Below are 22,527 nucleotides of genomic sequence, written 5' to 3'. Positions count from 1 at the left end.
TAGTTATTTCCAGCGAAATAATGCACGTGTATGTGTAAAATTATGAAGGTACTGTACAATGTCGTTCCGTGACATTGAACTTTCTGTTGTTAAACTCCATCAATTCGCTCGTCGGGGATACCCAGTCGATTATGCACATAATGGACCAGACTGACTGTATTCGTTGCAAGCTGCCTGACTTATGCTGCATCCTGTGATATTTGCACATTCTGAGCACAACGCTTCTTTACCGTGGTTTTCCGTCAGCATATAGACATTATAACATGATGTACGTCACACGGTGCATGCAATTTCCCGAAAGAAACATCATCAGCATGAACGAAAGATTCATTTGATCAACATTAATTAAGATAAGAGAAAACAAGCATGCACATGCATAATATTTTTTGTAGATATTTTTGGGGATATGCGCGTGGAATTTCCTAAAGTGAATAAATACGTTCTGATAAATAAAATGAAATATTTTGCTAAATGTTCGTCTGTTTGGTTTCATGTGAAAATGAAACTATTGCACATATTTTTCCTCAAATTTAATTAATGAATGAAGAAAATATCTATTATCAGAAGCATCAAAGGTTACGTGACATTCTAATTTGAGCTGCACTTGCGTCAAATCATTGAAATTATGGATCGCCTTTGTACCAAACATCCTAGAAAAAAATCAGAATACTTCATCTTCGTTGATGCAATTTATTTGGAAACTATCTCAAAAACATGCCATCCTGCACATGTCCGCGGCGTCCCATCTGGCGGGAAATATTGGCCAATTACTCGACCCCGGCACTTTGGCACTGGAGTGAGTGAAAATGAATTGCTGTTAATCACAGCATATAGAGCTAACAAAAACGAGAGCCCGCATTGTTGTGCCGGGGTCGTCAGTTCACGGTCTCATCATCATCATCACCACCAGCATCAACAGGATGACCGCCTCGGTTCAGTGTTCGAGGACCCGGGAGTAGTTCTAAGTATCTGAGTGTCCCGTTCTTATAGTACGTTTTGTAATTAAGAAAATAATTTGGAATTTGGGAGAGCCATATTTGAAAATGGAAGGTGCACATCATTTTACCATAAATGGCATCAATTCCAAACATGTTATACCAGAATCATTTGTGAGTATTATATTTCATGTTTACATTTTTTAATCAAAATAATCGAAGTGCACAATTTTTGTTAATTTACGTAGAGTAAAATATCATGATGAAATTTTAAACGTTAAAAACTAAATTTATCGATAGATGTTCTGCGAATTGATATTTGTTCACTTTATGGTGTAACAAATGTATGCTTATCAGAATAGACTCATATGCAAAATGTGGATAAATTCTACAATTGTCAATGAACGAAACCCCAAAATCAAGACATTCTTTACAGCTCAAATAAGTAAAAATTAAGTGAATATTTTCAGAAACATTCTTAGAAGATTTTCGTGCACATCGTTTCTTCTGTGGTCTGTTTGTTTAGGGAAGTTGTTTTGGCAAAGTAAAGCTGCATTTTACCTACTTGTCACAGTTCACGGTACATGTATATGAATGCTCGATGCAACATGAGTTCACCGAAAGTAGCTAGACAACACGAGTACAATGAACATACAATTGATGTTACATTGAAGACCACCACAATGCTTTGAATCAAGACTTGTATGAATTATGGTTAACTTTTTTATTGCGATGAAATCAGTTATGTTAACAGGTTTGAGGTGATCAATTAAAGTTAAAAGCTAACGTCCAGTGCGACCTCCTTGGGATTATGTAAGATTGAGAAATATGCTCCAGGCAAACTTGGAAGTAAACTCTCAACGATAGATTGAGTGAACAATTTTCCAGAAAACCTTATTTCGAAGCATAATAAGAAGCGAGTGAAAGTTTAAAGTAGCTACAAGGACTAAATATCTTTTTATCGCATGATATTGTCTACAGGTTTTTCGTTTATTTTCTTAGCAGGAACTGTCTTCTCCCATCTTTTCAAAACAAACGAGTACCGCACTGTAAATAGACATTTCAACATGGAATGTCCGAAACAATAAAACAGAACAACGATCTTCCGTCGTGGTCGACCCACCACAGGTTAATACGACTAAATTATCCCCACATGGACTTCATTTTGTACAAACCAAAATATTGATGTAATTAGGCTCTCATTTTTCATCAGATTACCCTTGACTTCCGGTTCTGATACATAACTTACCCTTTCTGGACATTTCAAATGTACTTTCATAACATATTAAATACGAATGATTATTCTTATCATAGAAAAGGCAACACATATTGCAGTTCTAATGACTCATCAAAATTCGGTAAAAGAAAGTATAAGTATATACGCTATTTATACAGGGAGAATTATTAAAGCTACCGGAACACTTGCTGTTGTCGGCGTGGTCTTTGCAGTAATAGCATTTAGCTGTGCATGCTTAATGTATATTAAACAATAGAAAACACCAGTATAACTATTCATGGAATTCAAGCAGTAAGTGTTCTGCCCAAAGATATTGTAAGTAGCTTTTCTGTTGGTTTTTACTTGTATTATTAAGATTAAATGTAATATTTTAGGACGATTATGACGAAAATATCAGTCATGATAAAAAACGAAAACTTTAAACTGTTACTAAATAATAAATAAAAACCTAGCAATCTGTTGTGTCATATGGTTTCTTCCTGTCGATATTAACTGCAACGTGATAGAGCTTTTACCTGTCAATATTTACAGTATTGTCAAAAGGGTTTCTTCCCGTCGGTAGTTACAGTATTGTCATAGGACTTTTTCAGTCGATATTTACAGTAATGTCATAGGGATTCTTCCCGTCGGTAGTTACAGTATTGTCATAGGGATTTTTCAGTCGATATTTACAGTATTGTCATAGTGATTCTTTCAGCCGATAGTAACAGTATTGTCATAAGAGTTGGCTCTTCTTGTCAATATTTATAGCATTGTCATAGAGGTTCTTGCTGTCAATGGATACAGTTCATGTATTGTCATAGGATTGTTTCTTGTTTCTTTCTGTCAATATTTACAGTACTGTCATAAGGTATCTTGCCGTCGATATTTACAGTATTTATATAGGAGTTTTTGTGTCGATATAACAGTATTGCTTTAGGTGTTCTTTCTGTCAATATTTACAGTATTGTCATAAAGATTATTTTTGTGTCGATATTTACAGCATTGTTATTTGTGTTCTTCCTGTGAGTGTCAATATTTACAGTATTGTCATAGGGATTATATTTGTCGATATTTACAGCGTTGCTTTAGGTGTCCTTCCTGTCGATATTTTCAGTATTGTCATAGGGATTATTTTTGTCGATATTTACAGTATTGTTATTGGTGTTCTTCATGTCGATATTCACAGTATTGTCATAGGGATTCTTCCCGTCGAACAGATTCGTACACAATTCGCTTCACTGAAGCACAGTAAATCAATTTCGTGGTTACGTCTGCTGAGATAGCAAACTCGACTAATAGGAATCATTTTTCCTGCATGATTGCAAACAACAATTTACAAGACCCTCAAAGAAATAGTATGCAATTGATAATACTCATCTTTTCAATATTTCAGTGAGGCTATTCCGTCCTATCATGAGTCTTTTAAGGGGAATGGTCATAATTGAGCTTAAATATTCTGATGTTATGTTTAGATTGCGTCACTAGGGTTTAATCAAGTTCCACTGAAGTTTGAATGTCTTTGCCGAAATATGGTATAAGCGAGACACAAAGCTCTAAATTTTTCGTTATATAAACAAGGTTTGTGCAATGTTTTTTTTACACTGGTCAAAATTACTGGCAACATTCTGTTTCAAGCAAGATTTATAGGTAGTTTGCTATGATTGTCACATATTATTCAGCACTCGGTATGTGAACAAAAACATGACCAGAGTCCTGTTCTCATAATAAAGAATCGTCGGCTATGTTTCTTGTTTAACATTCAAAGACTAAATATTTGTTGATCGTTGGAAATGCTTAAATAAAGCACACTGTAAAAATCAAAAGTGAAAAAAACCCATCCAAGTTGTAACTATGCCCCTATAACGTCTTGATTAATAACAAAATACTTCAACCATGGCGAATCTCTAAATGTAATAAGAAACTATTACTCTATCTTAATAATACATGAAAAATTACTTAAAATAATTGTAATTATTAAGAGATCTTTTGAACAAGGTTGGCGATGTTTTATTCCATGTAGCCATGCGGTATGAAATAAATAAAAATAAATAGTAGTAACGTTTAAAAGTTGTTAAACTTGGTTGGTCACGTGATCAAAACCTATTAAGCCCGAAACTAAGAACAAGACAGGAGTTGAAAGTAAGTATAATTTCATATTTATGTAAACTTGTCAGATCGTGGAACGGTTTTGTCAGAGAGGCTGAATAAACACAATCAAGATTTGAAAAGTTTAAGGGAAAAATATCACAACCCCCCCCCCCCCCCCCCAAAAAAAAACCACTCTTAAAGGCGTCATTGGAATCATTGTTCTCTTACATAAAGACCAGTCTATACATAAGCACAGAAGTATCCGAGCTGTAAGAAAAGCGTAAAAATGTTTGTAAACAATTAGTATCAACAATCACCATGGGGAAACATCTGTGTTACAAATCATCGTCCGACAAATTGGTTACATGAATATTGACACAGTGAAACGCGCTGAAAACACTGACAGTGTAGAGGTTGAATGCAATGACTCTGCTACAGACAGAGAGGTGACTGCACACCATTGTATACATTAATTAGCAGGGGAACACAGCGATGTAATTTTTGTCGACATCTTACTGTGTGCCACGAAACCTAGAAAGACTTTAAATATACTACAAAGTGACAAAATGTCCACTGTCGAGGAGGTTCTAAGAAAGATGCATTCGGACTTCGCCAAGGAGAATCCTATGGAATCATCGAAGGTAGGGGTCTTCAAAATCACCTACCTGAATTCGTTTAACTGTAGGAAAGGTGTTAAATATCATTTTCCATATACCGTAACTGTTGATTTGACTACATTTCGGCCCCCCTCCCCATAAGACGGGTATCTTATCTAATGTCAAAAGGTTATCCTTAATTAGGAAGGCACGTGATTTTGAAATGAGCAACTTGATTTTTATCTAATCCATTCATGTATGATAATGTGAAATCGTAACTGATTGATAAACATATCAAATCCTTATACTATGTACTCTTCGTTAATTTTTACGAAATTTTTGAAGAAAAAAAATGCATCAATTATTTTACTAGTCATTTTTTTTGGTTATACCTATACACATGTACGTCATAGTGACACAAAAAGCAAATATTAAGAATGTAATGTACGCATCGAAAAGGCAGTTGGAGATAATACACGAATCTATGCCGTGTATGTGACGTATAAGTGTGCTAATAGCAGCTGCTTTGATTTTTCTGTTGGTATGGTTAGAAAATTCAGAATCCTGTGATCATAGTGTTAGCGCCATTTTGTTGTTCTTTAATAATAACGCGTTTAAGACGACACAAATATAAGAAGTACTTAGATTTCTTTGATATGATTTTGCTTTAATTATTTAGGGTTGTGCCTTTCTCTATATCCAATGAAGTAAACCAGTACAGACAAACTAGAAACATATGGTTTCCGCTATACATAAATTCGGAGAGACACGAAAAATCACGTGTTCTTTCCTTCCTAAGCCTCACACTGACAACCCCAAGGTTGATGTGTCTGTCTTCAATTACAATCGAAGATGAGAGATCATCTACATTAGAAAAAAATAATAAAGTTTTCTTCCTCATAACATGTTCATAAGGGACCACCTTTATCTTGACCTTGTCTCATTAGTCTACGTGACCAGATGGATTCGATCTTGGAACTTAAACCATAACTTTCAATTGGATTTTACAGAACATATCAGTTAGATGTTATTTGGATTGAGATGACGCTATGAATACTATTAATTTGAAGTTCAAAAGGTTTAACGACGTCAAGACAGATGAAGTAAATCGGTCCTTGAACCAAGGCACTTTAATAACAATGATACTAGTATTCATATGAATAACATTCACAGTATTAACTTCTTTTCTTTTTAATTTGGGATCGGTTTAAGATGCAAAGTTACTTGTACTAGTTTAAAACAAACATCAAATAAAAGATACAAGGAAACAAAACGTTCGTGACCTGATCATATTGCATATTTTCAATAAAATTAGGGTCTATTCTCACAATATCATGTCCTTATAATCTTGTGAAAAATGATGGTTATCCAACATGTAGCATTCAATGGCCATTTATTTCGCTTTAAATGACTTAGTTATTGGTACACCTTCTCTTTCTTTCACTTTTTTCTTTCAAATTGCTTCTACAAAATAACTGAAGTATATGTATATACAATGTAGGCCTACAGTATTGGAATGAACATGGCGAGGGGCGGAGCTTATTGGGGTTCAGAATAAAGAAGGGGTACGCTTCACGCTGGAGTGCGAAAAGCAAACCTCCAAAATTGGTCGCTAAGTTTGCTTTAGTGGACCTAAGCGAACAAAGAGCTGACCCCGAGCAAACGCAGTGCGAACCAAACGAAAACAGCGGACCTGATTAGACCCCGAGGGGACTCAAAGAACCCGGGGTCTGCTTTTGGGGTACAAAGTTGTGTGCGGTTGGTACTGAACTTTAAACTTACGAATTTGAAGGATGAGTTTAAAGTAATGACGCACAATTTGAGGTAATAAGAAATAAAATTATGATCAAGTTGCTTAGGACAAGAAAATTGAAACAGAAGGAAACTATAACGACAAATAGAGAGGCAAATATTAATTAATGAATTTCTTTATGCGTTGATAGAAAGAGAGGCATTTAATGTCTATATCATTATAGTTCCGAAACTATGGTGGCATACTTCAGTCCCTTGTATGCAAGTTATTTTCTATCAAAAATGTCGACGTGCGGAATAAATATATCAACATGCAAGAAAGTTGAAATCAGATAAAAGTGATTTAAAATCTTTAAAACAGCTCAAAAGACACCTACACGTGACTTACATGCTAGATGCTAATTATTTAAATTGACATGCGAAATTAATATGTTGACATGCAACTTAGTTATGTTGACAAGTAAGTTATTTATATCGACATGCAACTTAGTTATATCGACATGCAACTAAGTAATCTTGACATACAAGATGCTTCTTCTTTATGTCAACGACATGCCATATAAATATGCTGACATGCAGCTTATATATTTTGAAATGCACCTTCTTTATGCTAACAAGTTGATGTTGATATATATAAGTTGCATATCTATCTCGTATCTGAACATAACTAAGTTGCATGTAAATATAAAAAAGGAAGATGTCAACATAGATTATATTTTTATCTCACGTCAACATAACTAAGTTGCATGTTAACATAAATAAGTTGAATGTCAACATATATAAGTTGAAGCTGACATAAATAAGTTGCATGTTAAATATTTTTCTCGCATGTCAACATGACAATATTGCACGTCTACAAAATTAAGCTGCATGTCCACATTAATTAGTAGCATCTTGCATGTTGGAAGTCTCACGTTGGCGATATTTGATATTTTCGAGATTTTTTTCATAACCTTACCTGATTGCAGTTTTTTTTGCATGTGAACATAGTTACGTTGCACGTATACATTACTATCTTGCATGTAAACATATCTATTTTGCATGTTGACATCTTTCATAAAGAAAAAGTTAACAAGAGTCAGAAGTATGCCACTATACGAAAAAGAAACTATTGTAATCTTTTGTTCAGCATTCCTATTTCATCGCCCCCAGACGCACTGTACTACCAGATGTAAACGCTTTAGCTCTCATATTTTTGAGAACCACGGAAAACAAAAAGACAGAAATAGAGTCGATCGGTAATTGACCCCCTTTGACTGAACCTGGCAATAAGTACCAGCAGTGAATTATTCGGTTGTTAAACTGTTGGCTATATATGCTCATCAGAACGCTGAAATTGTCTACACGCACCATAATATTTTGGTCTCTCTGCCAAAGTAAGGACTCTAAATAACACACAAGGGCCTCTTTGTGTTATTCAATTCAAGTGGATTTATCTCCCAAGAGCTTGGTAAAGCTCATTCTGTATAGTTTTCTTCTGCAGACTTATTATTTTGCAGATATGGATTGCATCTGGGATTAATTGAACTGAAGCATCTGACGCGAGCAATGACTTTGCAATTAAGCAACCACTGCACAAGAAAATAAAAACAGCACCAAGAATGCAAATATATGCTTCATAAAAATACATGATTGTATATCCGTTTATAAATGTATTATGAAGGTTCAGCTCACTAGCAACATAGGATAGATAACAGTGCATATAGAAAATGATGATGAATATTAATATTTCACCGTCTGTATGTTCTAGAGCACATTTCCAACTGTAATAATTGCCCTTGTACATGTATAATTCACTTTTCATATAAAGGCACAACTACATAATCATGTAACTTTGTTTTCCCTCGGACTGAAATGTCACGGCTAACGCTTCGCCTACTCGTTTCGACATTTCATATCATTTAGTACAGAAATCTAGATCCGTTAGCTCTTAAACTATTTGGAATAGTTGCCCTTTGAGATTACTTCTTAAATTGGAGTAGTTGCCCTTTAAACCGACCTTACAATTTTGTGTCTGAAACAGAATAAAATGGCAGCGTCAAGATTTGCTCAAACCTTTGTGGAAGAAAGGAACAAAACGTTGAATTAAAAATAAACAGCAAATAAACATTATGAAAAACCAAGGGAACAGCAAAGATCTTCAAAGACTATTTAAAAGGTGATAGTGAGATTTTGAAGAGATCGGCTGTGTTAAATTGAATGAGATGTAAGCCACTTTTATACATGGATTTTTGAAGATCATCGCTTCTTGTGAAATAAATGTCTCACCTGATAATCATCGGAAAACCCCAACTTATTAGGTTAGTTACAGGTTGACTAAAGAAAAATATTGGGTTGATCACTCTCATAGATTTCCGATCTTTTTCCGTAGTCATTCAGTAACTAACCTAATAAATAATAATGTAGCCTTCATAGTGCCACAAAATATTGGTGATCATCAATTAAAATCATTTAGACCATCAATGCTCTTTCATCCAATAAGAACTAGAAACCAAATCAATTGTCTCTTAGATTCTTAACAATATATTCAAGCTTTAACCGTTGCGTTCTTAATTAATACCCAATATATTCTATATTATTCAAAATTATTTTAAAACACAAAGCTTATTAGTTATTGCCGATCAATAATTACATAAACCTTAACCTTCATAAATACATGTATTACATTGCATTGATGCATTTACAATATTATTACGATGGTTTTTAAACAATGTTCGCAAAAATCCTCTTAACTGCTAAACAATAATATCAAATCAGTGTCACATATTCCACTTAGTAGCGTCAGATATTATATAAATGTGGCTAAATGAACTTTATAATTTTACTCTACACCTTTTAAGTTATATAAAAATATAGGAAAAAATTTAAATCATAACTTTAAAATATTTGATTTTTTTCCCTTAAAAATACAAGTTTAAAGCTCAACAAATCATTTAATAAATTAAGATAGATCTGATTGGTAAGTTGTTGACAACCAAACTCTTTAATGGAACAGACTTAACTGTATCATAAGTCACTGTACTGTTTTTCTTCCTTGTTTTGTAGTTGAATCAGCTGACTCAAGACAAAGTGCACGGTATGTTTTCGTTCTAATGTTATCCAAATACTCTGAAGCCCCCCCCCCCACCTAAAAAAAACCCCCCAAAACAAAACAAACCAACCAACTGATAGATATATTTACCTTATTTTTAGCGGTTTAAGTACAATGTGTGAAAAGAGAATTAGGACTCATCCAATCAGTGTTCATCAGCAACCCGTTTCGAGGACTGGGGTTTACGTCATGGACCATACGGGAAAAGACCTCTTTGGCCTTAATTTCAATTAAATCATAAATAAATTTCTGGTTTGATCGAAATTAAATTTTAGCCCCTGTGTCATAGATCAACTTTTATTTTTTTTTAAAATAAAGTTGTTTGGGTCTAAACATCGCCAGTTAGGTGTCAATATGCACAAGAAGACCAGGCTATTTGTGTAAACTTTTTCAGAATACAAAGAGGCTTTTAACATGTACGATAAGGACCACGATGGGATTCTGTCGGTACAAAAGCTAGGGGCGGTCCTAAGGGCCCTAGGTCATAACCCTACGGAGATCGAGATCCAGGAAATGATAGACGAAATTGATTCAGAAGGTACTTACATCAAATTTGTTTTGTATACAATTAATTTTTACGGATGAAGAATATTTATAAAACATGTATGAATTTCAAAATTTGTCTATGGCTTTTATGCTGTAACGTCTTTGTGCAAAGAAAATAATTTTTTGAAAGGAAATATTGGTTAATCAGAATATTATAATCATATTTCTTAAAATTTTAGACACAATATAAATGAATCAAATTTGGAATCTAACACTAATTAAAACAAAATTGTGTTAATTTTAGCACGACCTCAAACTACCTTTAATTGTAGGTACGGGATTTATTGACTTTGAGAGTTTCTTGGATGTCGTCATGAGCCGTGACTTGGACGAGGAAGACCACGAGGTGGCGCTGCGGGAAGCCTTTAAAATGTTTGATAGAGACGGAAATGGGTATATCGACGCGGACGAACTCCGCCTGTGTATGATGAACTTAGGAGAAAAGTTGACACTCGAAGAAGTGGAGGAGATGATTCGTGAAGTGGACGTGGACTTTGATGGACGAATGAACTACGAAGGTAAAAAAAAAACAATCAACCAAAATTGACATCTTTTTTTCCAGTTATCAGTATGGAGGTTTCAATGAAAAACGTAAACTTAAGATAGATAAAAATTTTAATGAAAATAAGATATGTTCATTTTAATGAGCATCATTTTTTGTGACAAACAAAATAAATTTGTTTTTATTGGGTTGTTTAAATTATTTACAAAGAGAACAGAAACAACGTGATTCACATTGATATCCGACCATTAATAGTTTTTTGTAGTGTTTGCAGATTTTAAGATGTCGGGGAATTTTGCTAGCGAAATTATAGTTGTATTTCCTATTTTTATCATTCAAAACGTTGTACTCTCTATGACGATTGAAACTGTGTCTTGTACTAATACAGGCAAATATTTCGAATTTCAGAATTTGTGAAACTTATGTGCACGAAATATCCACTTACATAAATCTGCGACTTGGAACTACTGGTTGGTATGATTGCTAGTGAATAGTGATAATCAAGGTCAAGGAGATACACTTTATGATAATGGACTACCAAGTTCACCCTTTCTCATTTAATGAGGTTATCAAGTATATGCAAGCTGTATATGTTTATTTATTTATATATTTATTAAGTTGTCTGCCATTCTTACCATTCCCTCTCCCAGCTTTGTAGACAGTTAATGTCCTGAGTACACATTGCCGACACCAAAAAAGACGGAAGCGTTCTGCAATATTCATCGACAGCATAGTACAAATAGCTCCTCTGTAATTGGTTATTGTTTTGTTTTTTGATAACACAAATGGCATTGTGAATTTTTATGTATCATAAAAGTGAATATTGAAAACAACGAATTTTTTTTAAATCTTTATCTAAAATCTAACAGTTCCATGTGTCTCAGGTATCTTATACATTATTATTAAACACATGTTTTGGAAAGTTTAATTACGAATGAATTCAATGCAAGTTTAAATTGTTTTCTTTAGTTATAGTTGTTATTATCGTTGTTTAGATATATATGAAAACAAAATCAACTGTTAGTGTATTTTTAACGGTTTTCATTTATTTTGATTTGCAAGCTTATAGATTATTACTTATCATTTCATAAGAAAATAATGTTTTCCTTATATCATTTTGTTAGAGGGCGACGGTAGAACATTCAACTCAATCAATCCTACAAAATCCATCATAATTTATATCCAGAACCAGGAAGTGTGATTGAACCTAAAATTCATAAGTAACGTTTTCATGTGACATGATGTTTAGAACATAGTTCATTTCTCATAACAGATACTTAAAATTATTTTATTACTTTATTTAAAATACAAGTATTTATTTTTACATTTTGGTAAAACAATTGAGAGAAATTCTGTCCTGAGGAGGTTGAATGGTCAACAAATTTACCATCGGATCTTTCTATAATTTTAAGATATGATTTTTAAACTATAAATAATAATTTAGTAAATAATTTTTTATTATATTTTTTCTTTTAAATTTGTGTATTTTCCTATACTTTGATAGGGAGCTCTTCTTTAAAAGGAGATCAATTCAGTTTAAAAATGCCCACGACCGTTGAGCCCTCTTCTTCATCTGATAATTTTTATTATCACCTTAGGGAGAAAAATGTTTGTAATTCCCTTCGCTACAATGCGATTAACCTTTGTTTTTTCTTGTTTTTTTTTACGTATTAAAATGTTACAAATAAAATATATTATAAAAACATGTTTGTGTCTGTAAATGTTTCCTTCATTGTTGTAAAATCATTTGCGTGCTAGGAGAACAATACTTGGTTAGTTGATCACAATAGGATATTATGTTCATGATATTTTTTACACTCCTCAATTTGTGTTTAGGGGTCAGTATATCAGTAAGTTCAGTGTTCTACTTAAGTAGCATTATACCTTCATTTCCTGCATATGGAGTTTCTTGCGAGGCAAGCTACTGACAAACAAGATAATATAACAGGACTTTCAACAGTCTCGATTAAAGTCATCTTTTCGTTTTATGGTCGATACAACGATCTTGCAAACACAATCTTTCACTGGGTCGCATGCTGCCTGATGTTTTTCCTACTTGTTGTTAGAGCATAATTAATCACCTAATTGTCTACGGATTGTACCGTTTTCCCCGATGATACGACAAAGAGCACAAAGCGGCTGTGATCGGTCAACAGAGAATGCATGCTCACTCCTCCATGGCATCTGATCCTACCTCTAGTTTTTTTTTAGAGATCTGTGTTTGCTCTGCCCCTGTTTTGTATTTTCCTTTGGACCTTTGATTTGAACACTACTGTGGTTTCTTCAATATTCGCTTAATACCAATTTTCGATGATTTCGTTGTTAAGTTTATCCTTGAAATTAAGTATTCATTGAACTGCAATTTCTACTAATATATTGTATAGATAGGGTCATTGAGCACGAATTTACGTATCCTTGAAACTGTGATTTTCACTTTATCCACGAAAATTGATACCCTTGAAATATAAATGAAACCACTGTATGCGTTATCACCATATGTCATTTCTATCAAATTGAGTCTCTGTTCAGTTTGCTGATTTTGTAACACATACGGTAGTATACTATTTATCTGATATTTCGCTTGCCAGACTTTTATTCGATTGGCAGGTCTTCAAAATGTCTGCTTAAAAGCAACATTTTTTTCCTTAAGGGGGATGTGCAACCATCTTGCACATTTGAGAATAAGAATGTAAACGTATCTCAATCTGGCTTGTTTTTGTCCGAAACTGGCCAAAAATATTTTCAAAGGATTAAAAGCAATAAATATGAAGTCCTACATGTCATTTTGTTTGAAAAGTATGCTTACAGGACAACGCTTTTATAATCACTCAGAACACTGTCGAACTGCGCAAATACAAACTTATTTTGAAGATTAAAAAATCTGAAAAAATATGAAGGGGGTTCATCGGTGTCCTCTCTACAAACATTAGATTAATCAAAGTACTCAGAGTACTGGAAAGCGCTAAGCCAGCCTCAATGCTACTCTTTTCAAATCATTGTTAATTGTTAATATTTTAAAATCATAATTATACAGAAAGTAAAAGAAAAAATAGTTTCATGAAAATGCATCGTATGTATGAGATCCTGACCATACCATTTCAATCACTTTGAAGAAAGGAGTTTGGAATGTATATTAAGTGATTAGTCAGCCCACGGACTGACTAATTAAGTTGGGATGAAAATTCGATTGAGAAGGAATTATATAAAGACATTCTTGGTTTAAGAAATTCGAAGTTATGAAACTGACTGTCAGTCCGCATATATACATTTCTCGAATTTTAGAGGATATGTGGTTTAAAATTTAGAGAGCGATTTTTGCAATTTTAAAAGTCTAATTATAAATAACGAAAGTTGATGTGCAGTTATACACTGTACCGCTGCACGCCTGTTTCCTACCCTACATTTATTAAAGTAAAGCGTGAAAACTCAATGTACACCCGCATAATATTATCGTTCTGGACATTATATATCTTGTATTTTTATAGGTTGTACATTCACTTTTGATCTAAAATTAACATTCCGCTGGCTGACTTTATTTCCTTTTTTAAATGCTAACCTTGTTGATGTATACAGTTTACGGCAAGTTTTAAATACACTTGCTCAGTGAGTGAAAACAAACTAACCGTACCTTTTCACCAATTGAGACCGTAAAATATGACTAAATGTCATTGAATTTAAAATCGACAAATTGCACGAGAAAATCACGACATGAATCAAAAGATCAAAGTTACACAACAAATATTTTTTAAAATATCACGTTGATAAATTTGTCGGCCTTTGAGGGTCTCAAATTTTTTCTATGTAAACTTTTGATATAGCAACAAGACAAGGGAATATCTCTGATCACATGCTTTGACACTCCGAGATCTGCACCACTGGCCATCCTTTGTTTACATCGCACAGCGGTCACCCAACATGCAACTAATAATAGCAGCATAAAATGTCTCGTGGCATGTTTAGTTGTGTAATCGCCAATGCACCCTCAGACTTCACTGATATTGTGAAAGTTTGCCATTTGTTCTGATCTTGATTAAACCCACAACTCTACGTTCTTTTGCAAAACCTGGGATCTAAATAGAAACTTAAAGATACCATGATCTTGTTATTTTTAGAATTCGAGCGTCGGTCAGCATGATCACTAGGTGGCGCTTATAAAAAGATCATGATATTTGGTGCATCCCTAATAAGCGCTAGCGCATGCGCTTAGCGCTTAAAAAGGCATTGTCCTGTTCTTGTATGCATACTTTTCAAACAAAATGTAGGACTTCATATATTTTGCTTTTACATCTTTTGGCCAGTTTAGGGCAGAAAAAAGCCAGTTCAAGAAATGTCTACATTCTCATTCTCAAATGTGCAAGATGGCTGCACTCACCTTAATTAGTATTAAATGCTCTACCGAAAGTCGTAAACATCTGAACTATATTAAAGGAAATATTTAATGATTTAAGAAAAAACAAAACTTACGTGACCTGATCATATAGCGTATGATCAAAATATCACCGGGGAAATTAAGGTGTTTCTATATATCCGGCGACAATAAAACTAAAATGCTTTAGATGGTAAAAAGCACTTTATTTGAACTTTAGGTCGGTATGTGTGATTTCTGGGAATCCAAAAACTACACCCGAACAATCCGAAACCTAATTCCTCTCTCCCGACAATAGTGTATAACACAATATAAATAAGAATTGAAAACAATAGAAATTAGCACTTAAGCACGAGTGACATATGTCATAGAGTAAAACTTCAATATGAGTGAGTCAATTAAATCAAAGGTGAGGGTAAGAGTTAATAAAATAATTAAGCAATTATAACTGAAGTGAATTATTGTCTTGTACAAAGGGAAAGGCATATTTATGAATAAATAACAGTTACTCAAATTTCACTCCATGATAATTCCCTCGCGCTTCGAAAAATGAGACGTCCTCGTCTAGAAGATCATCGGAATGATTTGTAGGGAATGTGCGGTCTGTATCTCATCGTCGTTTGCTTAGGTCTTGGCCGGAATATGCAAAATATGTTCTACATTGCGGAGGTCCACAACTGCAACACGGCATTCTGGGCTGAACCATATTTAAAACGAACCTTTGTCGTCGGTCCCCACACCAGGAAAATATTCCTAGGATTCGAATGCAATAAATCGGTCGCTTAAAAGAACATATTAGCATAGTGGCAAAGAAATCCACACACGAAACACACAGAACGAGAACAAGTGTTCGCAGGATGACGTCATCCCGCTCTTGTTACATGCTGGATGGAATCCAGGCGTAGAGTATGTCCGTGCAAGTCCTGGGATGTCCAAAACTCGAAAAGCAGCGACGTTGGTATATGGTCGTAAAAGGCGGTTGAATCTTCTGCTCTTGGGTTGTATTATCGGCGTTTGTTGATGCTCTTGGAAAACTCGCTCGGTTGCTGGTACGCAGGATCTAACTGCTACAAAGTATATGTAGCAGTCCCGGGTAAAATACCCGGATTCTCCACCAAACTATCACCGGGGAAATTAAGGTGTTTCTATATATCCGGCGACAATAAAACTAAAATGCTTTAGATGGTAAAAAGCACTTTATTTGAACTTTAGGTCGGTATGGTGATTTCTGGGAATCCAAAAACTACACCCGAACAATCCGAAACCTAATTCCTCTCTCCCGACAATAGTGTATAACACAATATAAATAAGAATTGAAAACAATAGAAATTAGCACTTAAGCACGAGTGACATATGTCATAGAGTAAAACTTCAATATGAGTGAGTCAATTAAATCAAAGGTGAGGGTAAGAGTTAATAAAATAATTAAGCAATTATAACTGAAGTGAATTATTGTCTTGTACAAAGGGAAAGGCATATTTATGAATAAATAACAGTTACTCAAATTTCACTCCATGATAAAAACATCACATTGTCTGAAAGCCCTTTGTTAAGCACGTTTCCTGTTATTAACTTCTGCAGACTCATTCTACTAATTAGTATTATGGGACTAATTAGAATTAAACAAAACTACATCGCAGAATGTAGACATTCACTCTGAAATTAACATGTACGTTATATTAAATGTATGATTATGAACGTTCAATCTACTAGGAAAATATGGATACATATACATGTATTGTTCATATAGAAAATAATGGCAAATAGTTCACCGTCAATATGGTATAGAACATAGTCACAATTGAAATCAATGTATTATTTTTTCACATATCAAAAGGATACATATCTTTAAGAAATTTCGGTTAAAGATGAAAATGTTCTTATTAAAAAAATAAAAATTTTCTTTCCACATAAGAACTGCAAATCAAACTTAACGGTATAACATATCTATATATTAAATCTAGAACCACTCGTTATTATTTTTTTATTTCTGTTTTTTTTAGTATACTGCATTCACATTAGCATAAATGTAAAAACATGATGAAAAAATGACAATAACAAACTGTCAACCATCTCAAAGCAATTGGAAATTACAAATTCAAAGCAGGGCAACACTAACCTCTGAAATGATAGAGGTGGGATTAATTGCTTAGGAAGAGTGAGCATCATCTGCTGACCGGTCGCACCCGCCGTGTGCTCTTAGTTATAATTGGGCATATCATGATCAAGGTGAATGTCAAAATCGGAAAAATATCATATTAGGGAAAACGAAAGGTTGATGATTTGATTTGAGTGTGTTACTCAAAACACAAACCTTGAGTAAACATGGACCTACATTACATTTGAGATGGGATCAGGTGCCAAGGAGGAATGAGCATCCTCTGCCGACCGGGACACCGGTCGCACGCGCTGTGTGCTCATTGGTCAAGAAAAACGGAAGAAACCGTAGTTAGTCCAATGTATAAATAATGGTCTAACAGTTATAAAAAAAGTAAGTTAGCATGTTTCTAAATGAAGCATTGTACTTGCTGACAAGGTCATTGTATCGACCATAGAACTTGCGTAAAAATGATTTTAGTCGAGATTCTTGTAAACAACTTGTTTGTTAATAGCTTCTCTCGTTTAAGAACGTGTTTGTATGTAGAGCATGCTCTTTTAAAACAAATAAGCTGATAGACATACATGTAAACCCCATAAGTCGGCGATGATGGTACATTTCTACACAAGTAGGGGAAGTTGACGATGGAAACGTTAAAATCACCACGTTTATCATATAGTGTTGTTGTTAGGTTACCAACCTGCCATTAACGTACTTTTCTAGTAAAATATTCAAATATGAAACAGATGTCTCAGAATCTGTTGTATCTTTTATTTCAAACTCACTGGGATATTATACATATATTACATGGCTTCGAGGGCGACATACCAGAATATTTGCCCCGAGGTGACAGGAAAGCCCTGGAGTGTTATGTCGGCCGATGCCAAAGGCAGAGGGCGACATAACACTCCAGGGCTTTCCTGCCACCGAGGGACAAATATTCTGGTATTGTCGTCCGAGAAGACATGTAATATATGTTATATAACATTTTTAAACAAATCAAACTCGGGTTATCAACATATTTATTTAATTCACAAGGCAGAGGCAAATGTTTTTAAAACACTCTCGCTTGAGTTTATCACTTTTGTCGTATTTGCCGAATTTTTTCATTAATTAAACTATCGAGTTCAAACAAACCGCAGACGTTGGCCTGAACATGTTGAAAATTCGCGGATCTGTTTAGTACGTTTGCTTAGCAACTGGCTCGTTGAATTTCGAACCCGACGTAATTAATATGCAGAATTCTTGCACGCGATGGTGATATTACAGTTTCGGGAGGGCAATATAACTATTTCCTGTGAAGTATAACTGTTTCCGGGAGGGCAATATAACTGTTTCCGGTGTTATTCAGCAATTTTCAGGGCATAGTAATAAAATTATCTCATTTGTGACATAACGAGAAAACTTCTTCAAAAATGGTATATATCGGGTTAACATGTAAGAGTAAAATTTAATTGTTGTTAATATATATATGACTGTCGTCATGAGAAAAGGGCCCTTATCTTTTGACGTCACAATGCTCAGAAAACGACGTCAAAGTAGCGGCATTGTAAACGCAGTTTTTCTGTTCGCTCTTTCTATTTTTTTCTGCGTCTGTGTTGTGCTTTTTGAATAACTAGAGTCTGGACTTGTTTTAGTACGGCGATTAATATTTTTTCAGTCAAATATTACATGATTTAAAAAATAAACATTCAATAAATGAAATATACACACTTAACGTCAATATCTACACATTTCGAACGCGTACTATTGCACACACGTTGATGCTGAAATATCATAAAAATGCTGCTTTTGCATCAGCTATGAAACTTAAACACCACATTTTCCATTCTAGTGTGTGATGAAAATAATTATATATGCTCTAATATTGGGATATCACTTTTTTTTTTAAATCATCGTTGAAAACCAAAGGCCCGTCCCACATCTGTCTCACATACGTTTACTTATTGCGTATGATTGAATGCGACTGATCGTTGATTTACGATGATGATTTATAAAGTATTCTGAGTAAAATTTTACAACTTTAGTTTGCATTAGCAATACATGTATGATTTATTAAAGTGAAAAACAAAAACTACACTGCATACTCGTTGTTGATAAAAGGGGTTGAAGGCTGAGACATACCGAATCGATGCAGAGTAATATTTCTTAAATCAAAAAGTTATCTGCGCAGTAATTACTGTGAAACAATACAAGTCAAATATTTCAAAAGATTTTTTTTAAATAGTTCACCTCACGAGAGACGAATCTACACCACTTCTTAAATAAGTCAGAAGGAACACGAGAGAAGCGGCTATATCTCAATTATAGTGCTACGACCGACATACAAAATAAATTCTCGCATACTTCTATTAATAAAGAATTTGCGGTCAAAATTTTAAAATTATTTAACGAATTAAAACGCATGTAACACAGATTCGAAAAGTTTGAGAATTTTTTTTTTCACAGCGTAAAAGTCTACTCTGATATATCGCATTTGATTTCATGGAAAAATCTTAGTGACATTTTCATGTAAAGTGCATTTAATGAAACAACATAAAATTATATATCTGTACGAATGAAAAACTTGTGTTTTATTTGAGCGCAACATATTTTATTTTCTTGTGCAATTTAACAACCCAAATCCACGTGTTGCGTGTACTTTTTGAGCTATTCTCAGTAAAATTTAAAAAAATCAATTATAACATGCCTGAAAACTTTTATGGATTTCTAGCATTTTTATATGATTGTTAATATTCATCTCAAATCAGAAACGTACATGATTCAAAATTCCTTTTAACTTAACAGGTTTGTAAATGCGGTCATTATACTACTATACTTTTGATGGATAAGTCGATAAATTGCCTTTTTATAAATGAAAAAATCATTTTTATCGATAAATATAATTAAAACACTAGATGTTCGACACTTATACAATTAATAACATGCATGGACGTACAATTCATCTTCATAGATGATGGTTTCTCATCTTTTCTTTTTTATACAAGAAACAAATTTCGATGATACTGGTCAATGTTCATGTGTGTATGTTACTATGTACAATGTACAGCAATAAAATAAATCCGAGAATCGCGATATTTCTTAAAACTTTGGAATACCGTATGCAACTGTATGCACTCAATAAACAACTTTTTTTTTCATCTTTTTATTAAATTAATAATCACACGGCCGATATTTGTATTCATTGAGAGAGAGAGAGAGAGAGAGAGAGAGAACGAGAGAAATGATTGCAGAGATACAATTATTCATTTATCGTGTAACATCGAAAATAAGAAAATTAGATTAAGTCAACATGTAAAAATGTTACTCCTCACTGAATATAAGGTATATCTATCGGCACTGTACTATAGATTAGTTTAAAAAAAATGAACATAATTAATGCAGAAGTCTTATTGAAAAAAAAAATCGTAAATAATGCTCATATATTATTAATTATTTCAACGATTATGGTTTATAAAAATCGCATAACAAAAATACAACGGTACGCATGAACTTACAAAGCGATTGAATTGAATTGTAGATTCAGTATGTTGGGGGTGGGTAGGTGCGTGTTGTATTTTATTGGTCTGTCGTATTTGATACACTTAATTAGGTGTGTACGAGTATGTTTAAACAATAAACATAAGCAATAAGTAGATATCAATACCGAAGAAATTAACGTAATCCGCATTCTGTAAATGTGGGTATCTCTATAGCCAGTATGTATCACCGAAGAAAGCATTTTATTGTTTATATTAAGATGTCTGTTTTAATAAATGAAATGAATTGATCGTAATGATTAAGTAAAAGTCACTAAATTATTGTTAATGTACACCAGGCTGTACGTTCGATAAAAGCTGTAGCCAAAGCGTCTTTTATGGGAATTTGAGTTCGGCATTATCATGATGATATCGTGCAATCGGTGATATTTCTTAGGTTGCTGAAGATTTCGACCGATCGATAAACTGCATGGTTAGAACTGGACCGAGGAGATTCCAGTCCTTCAGTTTCTATACAGCTGTGAATTACAATTTTCGTAAGAAATAGAGGGAATCATACTAAGTGGATGTAAATTTCAATCTATAAATATAAGATGCCATTTTTGTTAAAATCTTTTCTCCACATTTTTGTTGTTGGTTTTTTCAGTGAGACAGTCAAAGCCGATTTTTTTCACCGGTATTTTCATAAGAATTAAGTATTGATAACGTATAAATAGAAGAGAAATCGGGAAAATAATTCAACACAATATAACTTCCGAGTTTCAAAAACAGCTATTGATTTTAAACTTGCTTCAGAACTGTAAAGATACTTAAATAGTAATATCAGTAAATATGCGATAAAAGTTTTGTGCAAAAGGTTGATCAAAAAGAATAAATATTTCTCTTTTTAAAAAGAAACCTGGTATGCCCCAAAATTGTAGAAACATAGGCATCGAATTTAAGAATCTTTATCATTGTTTGTTACATGTTTGTTAATTTGCCTCTCTGCAGCTTAAATAACTTTGATACATTTAAAGGTTGGGAAGAAAATGATATTTGTTTTCTTTAAATATCCTTTATCTATTTATCTTATTTTCGGGGGGGGGGGTGTGGTGGTTGCATTTGGATTTATCGGAAGTGTATCTGGATTAGCTGCAGAACTTTAAACATATCTGGATATTCAAAATGTTTTGCTCTGTTTTGTTAAAATTGTAAGAAATCTAGAAATTGTTTAAAACTATTAATTAATTCTACTTCAAACAATTAAAGACGATGTGAAAGGAAGAATAAAAGAAAAAAAAAATTAATGCCAAACAAAATTTGACGTTCGTGACGTCGTGACGTTTTTGACCAGCTACGTCAAAGTCGTGTTAACATGTTTTACTAAAATTGCCATAAAATGCTTAAAACACACAAGATCTTGGATATCTTTGTATATTTGTATTCAGAAAGAGTTGACTTATCGGAATTGACAAAAAAGTAAATTTATGAAATTTTGACCATAAGGGCCCTTTTCTCATGACGGCAGTCATATATATATATATATATATATATATATATATATATATATATATATATATATATATATATATATATATATATATATATATATTTATATATATATATACCGTATATCAGGTTTTTTCTGCATGTATCCAATTTCCGCTTTGTTCGCGACGATTTCCGAATCGCGGAAAATAAATCAGCGTAAATTTGATACAAAGTTTCATTTGTGTGATAGAGTTCTCTCTTTCCTGATAAAGTGTACAGGTAAAAAAAAGTACGGTGAACTGTTCAGTTTGTTTACTTAGAGGTACAAATTGCGGGATCGGAGGACAAGCGCCAGATAATAGATTTGTAGGCCTCGTTGTTTATT

The 22,527-nt window shown here is 33.5% G+C and overlaps 1 protein-coding gene across 2 annotated transcripts; it reads left to right on the top strand.

Annotated features, from left to right (window-relative positions):
* Positions 1-806: 806 nt before the first annotated feature.
* On the top strand, positions 807-12,424 carry LOC105319062 (uncharacterized). 2 transcript variants are annotated; one of them, XM_011416464.4, is made up of 5 exons: positions 807-1,109; positions 9,636-9,666; positions 10,076-10,219; positions 10,500-10,745; positions 11,138-12,423. In XM_011416464.4, exons 1-5 carry the CDS (start codon positions 1,044-1,046, stop codon positions 11,176-11,178), a joined length of 528 nt encoding a protein of 175 aa, XP_011414766.1. In that variant the 5' UTR covers positions 807-1,043; the 3' UTR covers positions 11,179-12,423. The 2 variants fall into 2 exon arrangements, with proteins under 2 accessions (XP_011414766.1, XP_011414765.1); XM_011416463.4 differs by lacking the exon at positions 807-1,109 and adding an exon at positions 4,548-4,883 and having other exon boundaries at positions 11,138-12,424.
* The last annotated feature ends 10,103 nt before the right edge of the window (positions 12,425-22,527 follow it).

This window comes from Magallana gigas, chromosome 6, assembly GCF_963853765.1.
Source record: "Magallana gigas chromosome 6, xbMagGiga1.1, whole genome shotgun sequence".
Taxonomy (NCBI): domain Eukaryota; kingdom Metazoa; phylum Mollusca; class Bivalvia; order Ostreida; family Ostreidae; genus Magallana; species Magallana gigas.
The sequence above is the reverse complement of the archived record's forward strand: the minus strand, read 5'-3'. Positions and strand labels throughout refer to the sequence as shown.

What these genes read in the sequence shown, in the direction of transcription:
- LOC105319062 (XM_011416463.4), top strand. Translation starts at nt 4,809, where the DNA reads ATGTCCACTGTCGAGGAGGTTCTAAGAAAGATGCATTCGGACTTCGCC. An exon ending in GACTCAAGACAAAGTGCACG is followed by an intron (nt 9,667 to 10,075) that starts GTATGTTTTCGT and finishes AAACTTTTTCAG; the next exon opens with AATACAAAGAGGCTTTTAAC. An exon ending in TGGACGAATGAACTACGAAG is followed by an intron (nt 10,746 to 11,137) that starts GTAAAAAAAAAA and finishes TTCGAATTTCAG; the next exon opens with AATTTGTGAAACTTATGTGC.